At 46.5% G+C, this 13,074-nt stretch overlaps 2 protein-coding genes across 3 annotated transcripts in view; both read left to right on the top strand.

Moving 5' to 3' along the window:
* Window positions 1–305: 305 nt before the first annotated feature.
* LOC308311987 (uncharacterized protein) lies at window positions 306–12,387 on the top strand (the record flags this gene model as incomplete). Its single annotated transcript, XM_080758819.1, has 6 exons — window positions 306–585; window positions 8,812–8,901; window positions 9,731–9,798; window positions 9,943–10,059; window positions 11,888–12,344; window positions 12,377–12,387. Exons 3-6 carry the CDS (start codon window positions 9,790–9,792, stop codon window positions 12,385–12,387), a joined length of 594 nt encoding a protein of 197 aa, XP_080614945.1. The 5' UTR covers window positions 306–585; window positions 8,812–8,901; window positions 9,731–9,789.
* Window positions 12,388–12,445: 58 nt separating this feature from the next.
* Window positions 12,446–13,074, top strand: part of LOC308313128 (uncharacterized protein) — a 35,188-nt gene continuing 34,559 nt past the window's right edge. For both annotated transcript variants that reach the window (XR_013963850.1, XM_080760048.1), the window contains exon 1: window positions 12,446–13,013. Coding sequence is in view for 1 of the 2 variants with exons in the window: in XM_080760048.1 (XP_080616174.1) it covers window positions 12,452–13,013 (562 nt within the window). In the remaining variant the exon portion in view is untranslated. The remainder of the gene's footprint in view (window positions 13,014–13,074) is intronic.

Raw genomic sequence — 13,074 nt, 5'->3', positions numbered from 1 at the left:
AAAACAAAAACAAGAAGAAAGATGGAAAATAAAAGCTTTAGCCTACACACAGGAAGCTGCGCGTGTTGCTTTTTTGCATTTTCAGAGCCTGTTAGGGCTACTAAAAGTAGCAACTGAGAGAGAGAGAAAGATGGAACAAGTGCGCAACACGGATACAAAATAACAACAAAGCATCCATTGGCGGGTCCACGCCCTCCCCCCCACCCCCTCTCTCTCCCACAACCCCCCCCCCTCTCTCTCTCTCTCTCGCTCTGTCTCTCTCTCCCCTGGCCCTCTCTCTTCCCATCTCTCTCTCTCTCTCTGTGTCAAAAAAAGCGGACGAAAAGAAAAGTGTGATATCGCTTCTATGCTATACGGAAACTACACTGCTTTTGGAATTGGGGAGAGAGAGACAGAGAGAGAGAGAGAGAGAGAGTCATGCGGACGGCACATGTCCACTACTGTACAGGGGGGCTGTAGTTGTTACTTGTCTTGTTCTCACCATAGAAAGTTTACCAAATGGAATAAATAAAGCAACACAGTGTAAAGATGAGGAGTGCTCCAACACCACTACCCTCCGACGCATCTGGTCTCATCTCCAACACGGTAGGAAGAGGCTTTCATGTGGGACAATTCACTTTGTTTTGACTCCCTCCTATGCATTATATATTGGATAATACCCTACCCTTTGTTTGTCCCTTTTATTATTATTACCCCTATTATTATTACCCTTATTATTATTATTATTATCTGCCATATAGGCAGTCTGTCTGATAGATAGGATTTAGGATATATAGTTTATTATGAACAGCTATACCAGCTGTTCATAAAACTTAACTATTTAGGCCTATGCATGTTATTTTATGTCGTTGTTCTCCGTGGTGGTCAGATCTGAAGGTATATAGGATATACCCGGGGCCGACATTTTACACTTGTCCACCGTGGTGTTGTGTTGTGTGGTGTGTAGCCTATAGAGAAAATAATTATATTAAAATAGGGGGCACGCGACAACACCTAATAAGGTCTAGCTGTAGCATTGCACGGCCATCATCATCATCATCATCACGCACACAGCTATAATAGGCTGCAAAAGCTATTTTATATTATATTGGTGTCGCTTGCCGAAAATCTATATAGGCTACATGGAAATCTATAAGCTAACATCGCGTCGCTATCATCTGTTCTTCTTTTCTGGCCAGCGACGCCGCTGTACGACGGATTACAAACGAGGCTTAAGTTTGTTCAATAGACTACTATAGGAAATATAGTCTCTCTTTCTTTCCGTCTTACACCACGTGCTTTGTTGGACTAAACTCTGCAATTGTGTACGCATCTGTTGTTGTGTTGTGTATAATTGGTTGCATGGATGTTAGGCTACAGGCAGAGAAGAGAAGTGCTGCTAACGGCTGTTTCTGAACACTTGGTTGGGCATGCAAGCAGCACCTGCAGCTGGAGGAAGAAGGACACAGGGTTCATGTTGTGGTTTAAGTAAACTTCGTTTAGCAGCCAGAGTGTATATGACAATTCCTCTCTCAATACGTGTCATTTGGGGACTCATACTATGCGATATAAGAGCTTTAGGTCGGGGTGCATTTTACGCTAAAAGTCGATGCCACTCCACGCGCTATCAGATCTGCCTTGTTCTTGCTACGGCGTGCCCTATTAACAATTAATATTGGACATCCGGTGGCACTGCCAACTGCGCCCCATTTTTTTGTCTGTTTGTGTGTGTGTGCGTGCGCTTAAAAAAGGACATTCCCTTTGATTCTACTGGATATACCAAAGCGAACGGTGAGAATTAAGGATGAGGTTAATGATATGCATTTTGCATATAGGCTAATTAACGGCGTTATTTTTGGGCAGCATTTTTGATCGGATGGTGTATAATAGTGTGGAAGATAGTGGTGATGGTGATAGAAGTAGTGGTGATGGTGGTGCTTTCCCTCTCGCGTTGCATGCAACATTGCATGCCATGCGGGGGGAGTCGGTCGGGACACGCACGCTGCCATGGCACCTAGACGTTCAGGTTCATTATCTTTGTTGTGGGCACCCATGATCCAGCTGTGCAGCCAGCCAGCCAGACAGACATCCAGACAGACCAGGCTACGTCCCGACTAGACGTTGTTGCAACGGTCCACTATAGGCTAATCGGTTTGATAGCCTATTATCTTTTCTCGGGGAATAATAATTGGGGGACGCACGTACGGATTGGCACGCATGCAGGCAGAGGCAGCGAAGCGTGGGAGCTATACTTTGTTTCTCTGTCATCATCAGCATCGAAGGAGGAACACACAGACTCCACAAGGACACGGGAGGAGAGAGGAGAGGAGAGGAGAAGGACACATCAAGAGGAGAGAGGAGGAGGAGGAGGGAGGGGAAGGGGGCATCGGGTTCATTTTAGGTATTAAAGGCTAGCGGTCCTCCTCTCTCTCTCTCTCTCTCTCTCGCGGCGCGGTATAATAATGGCTCTATAGTGTTTCAAGTTCCTGCTGAGGACACAGAAAAAAGGGTGCATTTTCAATGCCGAGGCAGCGCTTTTGTCCACCCGCTGCATGATCGGATCTTAATTTGGTAAATTGGCCTCCCAGACAGCCAGCACCCCCCGCCCCCCCTCCCCCCCCTCCCCAGTCAGCCCCCGGTGGTGGGTTCCCGTCTCGCTCGGCTTTGCCACGCGCGACGATTCCACGCTGCTGGTGCGTGCTATCATAAGTCACAGACAGTCTGCCAGAATACGCGTGTGTGTGTGTGATGTGTGTATACTGTATGCGCGTGATTTTTTTATTAGGCTATTGGTATTTGTATATATATATATATATATATATATATATATATTTATTTTTTGTTGAAAGGTGCACTTTTCTGAGAGATTTATATAGAATTGTGTTGGTTTCGGTGGAGCACGAGGGAGATTTAATGCGCGCGTAACCGTCATCAACATCATCCATCCATCCATCCTTCCTTCCTTCCTTTGCACTGAGGCAAGCCTCCCATCCTTTCTAATGTTTTACATTACATTGCATAATGAGGCCCGTGTGTGTGTGTGTGTGTGTGTGTGTGTGTGTGTGTGCGCGCGCGCGCACATGTCGTTGTTTGGTCTAACTGCTCATGTTTATAGAATGTTGTCAAGTAACTCGATTCATCAGCCAACGCTTACTTAGCCTATTTATAAAGGAGTAACCTCAGGGAAGGTGCAATTCCAAACTCTACAAACTCTAAATTGTATGTGCTTGCCTTGTCTTTTCTCTGCACTGTATTATTGATGTTGGTTTTTTTTTTGCACACCCAGCAGGCTATTGTAGATGAATACACTTCAACTGGCACTTCATACTATACTATATCCTGTAGCCTACACCCTTTTATTATAACCTATATTATTATTTATTATTATTATTATTATTATTATTATTATTATTATATATACTTGTATTGTTTCTATACTGGCAGAGTCTGCCACAACAATCATTTGTCAAATGCTCCTAAATGTATACGTGCAGTAAAACATTTATGAGCATTTGACAAATGCAATCGATTTGTGTGAAGTCAAGATTGAGGAGATCTCCTCAATCTTATAATTTCGCACTGCGTCATTAAACTATTCCATATAGTTTTAATTCCATACATTCAGGACAGGTGCCCTCCCTGTCTGGCAGCCTGCAGTAGGCTGCCGCTACACACTTCTCACTGTGGTCATTTAATGGACACTGTGGACGGTCTTTATTCCGTGCTTATAGCCGACATGTTTTTCACAATGCTTCCCAAACGTCCCATCAACATGTCGAGTTAGACGTAAGTTATAGGAACGAGGCGTATTCAACTATAAAGCTCATTTCACATGGAATCTCTTAAGAGCACCTCTGGCCGGGGCCTTATTTGGCAGCATGTGCTCAGTGTATACAGTACACAGTAGGTTAACTAGAAAAGTTGCACACTCATTAAACTTGACAGCGGCTGTGTATATGAAGTGTGTGTGTGTGTGTGTGTGTGTGTGTGTGTGTGTGTGTGTGTGTGTGTGTGTGTGTGTTTTCCACAGTTTTGCTTTCATGAAATGAACATTAAATGATAAGCACTTCAGCTCTGTATACATTTCAGTCATTTGACAATAGCCCTATTATATACTTCGTCTTTCCAGAATGGCGACAGATTGTGAGCTTGTACATCGGCTATGTTCACCATTTTTGAGCCTCGCTTAACCGCTCCAATTTGACTGACCGCATGTGTGTATCTGTCTGTCTGTCTATCTGTCTGAGTACGAGGCCTTAGTTACAGTTGTGCAGATATCCAGTTGTGAGGCCATCAGGTTCTTTGGCGGTAGTTAGCTGAATTACCTAATGCATTATGCCGATGGCTCCAGTTCTAGGTGCTTATTAAAGAAGGCCCGGTGGAGGTGATGTTACTTGTTACTCTGACTTTAGTTGACCTGCATTGGATTCCTACTTGAAGGCTGTGTTTATGGCCACAGTGCCTGGCCACTCACTGACCTTTGGAATGAGGCTATGTTGAATCAACATTCAATAAATGATTGCTAGGTTGTTTTTTTAATACACAACTTGATGGCTATGTATATGGATAGCATTTTACCTTACACCCGTAGCCAAAGAAGACGTAGAGATTTGAAATCGCCTCAGACAAACACCGCTTGACTTTACTTATACAACCTAATTAAACCTCTAGAAACGATGGTCATATATTGAAGGGATATGGACGAGAGCAGGTACAGTACAGCATGCCTTTTTTTTTTAATGATCCATTTTGTTTTGTGTTGTTATCTATTTGATAACTGACAGAATGAAACGACGCCTCAGGGCACACTGAAATGCATACTTTTCAGAACTATGCCACTTGGGCTTCTGCATGATGAGACGGAGGCTGTTGTTTGTCATATTTAAACATCGAGTGAAGAAAGAAACTTTCATTATCTTGACGTTGTTGACATATTGCGTCAGTGTCACACTATCGGCAACAGCGACAACAGAAAGCCTTGTCGGTTCTTGTTTACGGTTTGTGTGAGCTGTGTGTAGGATGCACACAAGCTATTTTTCCGCATAGCATGCCAAGGAGGTGCCATAACCTCTCAGCCGATTCCCATTTCCTCATTCTTGTGCGCCTGAGGTCACTGCGCCACAGACATTGTATAGCACTGTTCTCAGTCCACACTGAACCTGGTTCAGTTTGAGTCGCTTCCTCCTATATTCACATAGAGGTGTATTGTTGTGGTCTGCAGAGACTTGGGATCAGCCAGAGTGTGCGCGTGTGTGTGTGTGTGTGTGTGTGTGTGTGTGTGTGTGTGTGTGTGTAAGAGAGAGAGAGAGAGAGAGAATGTGTATTTATATTGCTTTGTGTTTCATCATCTCAGGCTCAGAGGAGTGCCTCGAGCATAGAAGCCGGGCCTGCATCTCTGTTCCTCTTCTCTCCATGCTATGCCAGTGTCAAAACTCTTCACAGTGAAGAATTTGTGTGACATATAGGTAGCTGTGATTTAAGAAATATATATACTGTACGTACGCTGTTCATATCGTACTCCAGAGCCGGCTGCAGGAAGAAACTATAGAAAAAGTGCCCCTCGGGGCACAGGTCTCCACCAGGGCAGGTCAGGTTGTGGCCTGGTGGCGCTATAATAAGCCAATGTGAAAAGGGTGCCATTTCTTCTTACACCTTGGATGGCAATTGGATGATTTGAGGCATTTTGTGCCAAAAATGTGTATTGCAAAAATCCACCTGTTGGTGGCGCTATAACAGGCCAATGTGAAGAGGGATATATTCCTCAGCCTAGTAGGGAAGTCCATGAAAGATTTCATGTAAATTGCACGCTGCGTTCATGATTTGAGGCTTTTTGTTCAAAATGGGCCAATCCTGCAAACTTTGAAAGCCAATGTTAGCCAATCAGGATGGAATATGAAAAATCGAACAGATCCGTCTTGAACACATGACTATAGAGCGCCGCAGTCCCCGCCCCCTTTCAGAAAAGAGAGTGGCCCAGGAAGTGAAAGCCCCATGCATTCTGCCATCGGCACTTTTAATATAATTTATTTAAAGACGGTTACGCCGTGGACAAAGCCAATTCGGATCGTGACGAATCATGACAATGAACACAATATTTTGGGACGATCAAATCATTAGAAAGAAGAAAAGAAAGTCAGGAGACAACACTATTTGTTTTATTTTTCGTCTTGTAAATTATTTGATCGGCCCAAAATATTGTGTTCATTGTCATGATTCGTCACGATCCGAATTGGCTTTGTCCGCGGCGTAACCGTCTTTAAATAAATTATATTAAAAGTGCCGATGGCAGAATGCATGGGGCTTTCACTTCCTGGGCCACTCGCTTTCTGAAAGGGGGCGGGGACTGCGGCGCTCTATAGAGATACCGTGTAATGATTTGCGTGATTTCTGGACAGAATCTAGAGGACTAATATCCAAAAATGTGTTTTTCAAAAGTCGTCCTCCTGGTGGCGCTATAACAGGCCGTTCTGGAAAGTTTCAAAATGGGCAGAGGTTCATCGTTGGCATCCAGGGAGTGTGTGTGCAAAATTTGGCATCGACCGGGTTAACGGTGCCGGAGAATAGCTGTACACAGACGGACGGACGGACACACACACACACACACACACACACACACACACACACACACACACACACACACACACACACACACACACACACACACACACACACACACACACACACACACACACACACACACACACACACACACACACACACACACACACACACACACACACACACACACGGACGGAGTGCAAAACATACTCTCTCCCCATGCCTTCGGCCTGGTGGCTGAGGGGCTTTAGAGGGGGCAAATTTGTATTACATATTGCGTTGTTAGATCAAACAGTGGGCTTGCCCCCCTGGGCTCCAGATTATTATTATCTTTTGCGATGAAAATGCTTCAATCTGGTGCACTTTGACATAAAAATGAAGAGGCTAGATCTATAAAGAACTACACACATCATTAGATTATCATCATCTTTACTGTGCTATTATTGCCATTTGCCAACATCAGCAGGGGAGAACACAAGTACAAATCAAAACATTGGATAGGGCACTCACTCCAGAGGGCCACAATGCATATAGTCAAAAATAGCTGATCTACAAGCTCAAAACGTGTCACAGTGCGATGCATTTTGAGCTTGTAGATCTGCTTTAAAAAAAAAGAAAAATTGGAATCCTGAATTATTTATGTTGTCATTATGTCATTATGTCATTATGTTGTCAATATGTTATGTTAACTTTTGATTATGAACTTAAATGCAAATACATTGGACAAAAAAAAAGAGTAATTAAAGCAGGTCATGTTTGCATGCATGTTTGGAATTGTAACAGCTGAAATCAATAACCCGCAGGTCGCATTAAGTGAACTGCGTCTGTGCTCAGAGAATACATTCTTCAGCGTGTCCACAATAGTCCACAGCCCACTTTGCCACTTTCTCTGATCCGCTGCATCAATAGCACACCTCCCCCCCAATGTCAGCGTAGAATACTGGACAACTCACCCGGTGCTTGCCCGTTTTTCCTCCCGGAAGTTTCACCAGTGAGGGGGATAACTTTGTATATGCTATTGGCTGTTTGTATTCTTTTTGGAAAAATATAAATATATAGAAAGATAATATAGCCTGTAGAAAGGCTATATTATTTTACTTATATTGACCCTATAAACAATTTAATATTATTTAGTATATGTAAGGTTTTGCACACTCAAATGGTACCTCGTCAGATAATCCCCACATAGCCTACAACAACTTCTGTGAACAGACTTCACTGTAGTAGCTTTTCATAAATTATATTTGTACTTAGGCTGTCTGCTGTCTTAGTTTGGCTCTTCTACAAAAATAAAACGTACAAGTTAGTTACAAGGCTGCATTCTGTCTGAGTAACCTCGCATCTCAGAGGACAGTCGAGGCGGGCAGTGTCGGTAGGCCAATCAGAGGCAGGTGGGGCGTTACCATGTCTATGCTCAGCCACACACTAGATGTGCCTGTCGTACTCATTGCCAGAGAAGGATACTGTATTGATACAGCATGAAATGCTGTGTGCTGTTTTGAAAAATAAACATCACCAATTGTGTGTGTGTGTGTGTGTGTGTGTGTGTGTGTGTGTGTGTGTGTGTGTGTGTGTGTTCTTTCATAATATATAACCAGTAATATTTAATGACGACGTTTGCGTCCCCAATTCAAACACACTTTCCCGTCGGGGCAACCTGAGAGAAAACTCCACTTGCCCGAATATGTCATTTACTTGCCACAGTCGGGCAACAGCTGATATAGGTTACAGGCTGTACCCAGCGCTATACGGTGGTTGACCATCCAGTTCATGAAGTCGAAGACACTGCACAAAGCATTCACGCAGATGTTTACAGTCTATGATTCACGCTCATCACATCATGTCACATTATGTAAATGGATCTATATGTCATGCTGTGAGCTTATAAATCCCTATTAGAATTATTTTGTGTCGAAAAGAAAAGAAAAACATGTTGTCGATTATTCCATTAACCTACAGTACAGTACATGAACAAGATTAAGTCTGAATCTATCGTCTTTATCAGGCGGACACCTCGTATTTAGGATTCAAATTCAAAAGTATAGCAGCGGATCGACAAGTAAACTCGTCACTTCACACAGCTTTTCGAGCTTATGGATCTGCTACTTTTGAGCGCGTGCGTAACGCTGTAGTAATATGATACATATGAACATGGAGATAGGAGGTTTCTGCCCCCCACAGCGACGATAATATGTTTGGTTTGGATATAGAGTAGTTTTTGGGTTATCTTATCTTCCCTGCCCTAATCTGACCTCTTCGTCTATCCCCCTCCAGCTGCTGGGGAGGCTGAGAGCAGCAGGAATAACGAGTCATGTGAAGAGGACTTAAAGGTCGACCTTCCCAACTTGAACCACGTCACCTTAGGTAAGGAGAGACACGGCTTCCCTCTTCCACTACCCTCTGGCCTCCATCCATGATCCACCTCCCACTTCTGGGTCCTCTGCCACAAAGCTCTGCCATCCATATAAGCTTGTCTCTGTGTGAATGAAACATTATTTGAACATTCTGTATGGTTAGAGCATGTTAATGAAATGTATAACTGGGAAAATAAAACAGGAGAAGGCCATACATGCAGTATTGAAGAGGTGCCTGCTGACCTTGGTGAATAAGTTTTAATGTAAGGTGAATAAAAAGGCTGCACACTCATAGCCACGAAGCCCACAATGGATGGTAATTTAATGTATTGAATGAATACCAACCACCTGGAAAGCTGGGCAGGTCTTCTTCAGGGACTGACAATGTAACTATAGCACATTTGCGGTGGTTGTAGTTGGTCTATATACCAGCGCCGTCCATTGAGAGATGTACTGTATATATCCTGTGGGACACTGGTTGACACGTGATATACTGTAGCATGGAAGCTCACGGTACTGTACAATATATCCTCCTCCGCCCAAACTGGATTTCTGTACTACCTTGGCAGTAGAAATGTTGGTATACTCGCGGTTCTAATAACAGCTAGAGTGCCAGTAGTATCACGCGCAAGTTCCAGATTACAGCTTTTAACCGCATGTGCTATACTTTGTTGCGCGTGGGTGTGACGACGCACCCAAAACAGCTTATCTATACCAGTTTAGGGCGCTTGTAGATCTGCTATAACTTCGGTGTGCGACACCGGCACACAACTAAAGCATAGCGTGATTCCTCTGCTTGTTCCGTGGAGCTAATCGTGATTTGTTGTTGTGCGTTGCAGCTGAACACCATTACACCATTAGCACTGTGACCACGCCCTGACACCCACCTGCCTCGGGCATGCCTCAGGTAAAAAATTGAACACACCCGAATGACGTTGTTGTTACCTGATAATGCTTGTCTGAATGGGCATTCACTGGGTTTCTGTGTGTGTCTGTGTGTGTGTGTGTGTGTGTGTGCGTGTGTGTGTGTGTGTGTTCTGTTCCACTCCAGCCGGGCATGAATGGGATGGAGCCTGCTTTTGGCGAGGCCTATGGGGGCCACAGGGGCCTGCTGAGCCCCTACCCTTTGGCCATGTCGCCACTAGGGGGCAGGACCGAGTACGACCAGGTGAACACCCCCCCCACGCCCACAGTCAAAGCTTGGCTTTAGTTCAAAATGCTCATATTACAGATAGACTACTAGACGGTTTTATTCTGTAAACAATAACACAGCTGTCTCCTGACGGTTTCAACCTTTGTGAACTTCCTGTTTGTTAACCGTTGTCCTGCCAAATGATATAAAAGGATACAAAGCTGTTAGTTAGTGATATGAGTTGGAATTGTTATTATTTTAGTTTTTATTTAATGGCTTTACAAGCGTCACGCACAGATGGTCAAAAGACAATCGAAGGTTAAAAAACATGGTAAAGTTATCGATGTATTTCTACTACACATATAGTCGAAAAACATAGATAATACATACATAACATACATACATCAACATTTAAAAAGCTAAAAGGCTAATGACATTCTTTGTTCAAACAATAGCAAAAAATAAAAAGATTATATGTAAGGAAAGGAAAGTTACTATGTTTACCCAGGGTAACTGGACTAAGCTCAAGAACTTGTTTACAGCCAGGCCCTGCTCATAGAACATTTCATGGTAGGGGTTCAATGCGTTGTCCAAGAGCACTTCAGCTGTGGTAATTTTAACGTGCCGGTCCGGGGATACGAACTAGCGACCTTCCGATATAAGACCGCTCCGCAAACCGTTCGGCCACCGCTGCCCTATGTATTATTAGTAGTAGTGGTGTTAGTTTTAAACGTGCTTGCATTACAGACCCTGTAAGACCTATAAGACTATTAAAGAGCGAAATAAACAGATCTGATTTGACAGCTGACAGGATGTTGACAAAGGCTTCACATCATGTGCAACAATAGAATGTTGAAGCCATCATATATAACATATATAAATTCAGCACAGTGCACGTCCGGTGTCATCATAACGCTTACACCATGAATGTACAGCTTTGCTCTAAATAAAAATCACACCCGTGTGAAGAGAGTGGTGCAACTCCGTGTGGGGGTCCCCAGGGGGTCCCCGGGAACGAGCCCAGGGTGCCGGCCTGGTTCCAGCGAGCCGCTCTGTCCGAAACGGACAGAGTTACCGTGTGCGAGTTACCGTGTGCGGGTGGGGGGGAATGTATATTGAGCATAATTGAGCATAGAGATTTTAAGCATAGATTGGCGTCAGGGCTCTCTGTCCCTATTCATTCCCTGTAACATTTACATTTTAGTTAAGTTATAAGCCAAGGGGGATCTAGAGATCAAGAGTTAAGTCTAAAAAGACCAAAGAGTGGCGCGGACGCACTGATAGCCAAAGTGCCGGTTATTTATTTGGATGCAGAGTAGAATAGAAACCAAAGTTTCGGCAGGCCCAATTAACTGCCTTCTTCAGGGTAACATCTAGAAACAGAGCCTGCATGTATACAGGTGGATGCTGGGGAGGCGGTGGGATTTTTGCAAAAAACTTCATGAGCAGCAGGTTAGCAGCGAGCGAGGCAGGGAGACGGCAGCAGCGGGAGAGAAGCCGCCAGGAAAGAGCAGGTATAGGCAGGTTTAAATAGACGCTCTGATCAGGTAAAGAGTGCATGAGACTATAGTCACCTGATCGGGTATAGGCGCGCTCACGACTAGTTGCCTGCCTGAACTAGCTCCGCATGGGCTTCGCATCACGTATTTAGCTTTGCCCACTCAATTCATAATTATTATAAACACTCCAACTTTGGAGGTCTGAAAAATGTAACCAGTTCTGAACTGAAACCGGGTTCCCTGAACTGGTGGAAAAGGGCTTCATGGGGATCCTCGAAATAACAATGAAGTATATGGTTGTTCTAACTATTATTATTACACGAATAAAGCTGAGTTGTGTTATTATATAACCTCGCCCCAACCAGAGCGTGCTCCTGATGCTGGGCTCCCCGGCGACGCCGCGCAAGCGCCCCTTCGAGCTCCTGAGCGACCTGGTGGACGACGGCGGCTTCGGCGAGGGGGACCAGGTGCACCCGGAGCGCTGGGACGTGTCGGCCCTGGACGAGATGACCCGCTACACCACCAAGCTGGTGGGCCTCGTCGGGGGAGGAGGAGGGGGGGCGGCCTCCGCCTCCGGCGAGGAGGAGGAGGAGACCACGGTGCTCATGGGGCGCTGGGGCCGCAGCTGGCAGGAGGAGGAGGAGGAGAAGACAAGGAGGTCGAGGAGCCAGGCGGCGGTCCAGGCGGCGCCACGCCATCAACAGCAGCAGCAGCAGCAACAACCGGCTGAGGGAGGAGGAGGAGGAGGAGGAGGAGGAGGAGGAGGAGGACAGCTACTCACCGCCGCCGCCGCCGCCGCCTCCGCCTCGGCGGAAAGGGCGAGCGTCTTTGGCTCCGCCGCCGGCGGCGAAGAGAAAGGAGCTAGCGGTGGCGGGGGAGGAGGAGGAGGAGGAGGGGTGGGAGCAGCCGGGGCGGGGCAGGCGGGTGCGATGAGGAGAGGACACGTGGTGGAGGTGTATCAGGTGGCGCAGGAGGAAGAGGAGGCCGCGGCGGCCGCGGAGGCTGCAGCGGCTGTGGCTGCGGCGGAGGCTGCGGCGGAGGCGGTGGCAGCGGCGGCCAGAGCCTGCAGCGCTGCTCCGGGCCTGCAGGCTCTGGAGCACTGCAGCGCCGAGGAGCACAACTACTCCCTCTGCCAGGGAGGAGAGTCGGGGGCGGCGGCGGCGGCGTCCGGCCACGACGCCCCCCACCACCACCACCACCACCAACCCCAGACGGAGGAGGAGGAGGAGGAGGAGGAGGAGGGGCGGGTGGAGGCCACGCCGCGGCACAAAGACGGGGGCGAGGAGGAGAAGAGTCCGCCGTGCCGCAAGAGCGCCGCCGCCGCCGCAGAGATGGCGGCCGGGGACGACGAGGTGCTGCAGGAGGAGGACGAGGCGGAGGAGGAGGAGGACGAGGAGCCGGACGAGGACGAGGAGGAGGACGAGGGAGAGGAAGGGGCGGAGGAGACCACGGTGGAGGCCGAGGACTCCAGCTCGTCTGAGACGGAAGGCGGTGAGTTGTCCCCTGTTCTGCGTTCTGCGTCGTCTCTGAGGGTATGAGATGATGTCAATCA

The sequence above is a fragment of the Protomyctophum bolini genome, assembly GCF_963924005.1.
Source record: "Protomyctophum bolini genome assembly, chromosome: 3".
NCBI lineage: Eukaryota > Metazoa > Chordata > Actinopteri > Myctophiformes > Myctophidae > Protomyctophum > Protomyctophum bolini.
The sequence above is the reverse complement of the archived record's forward strand: the minus strand, read 5'-3'. Positions and strand labels throughout refer to the sequence as shown.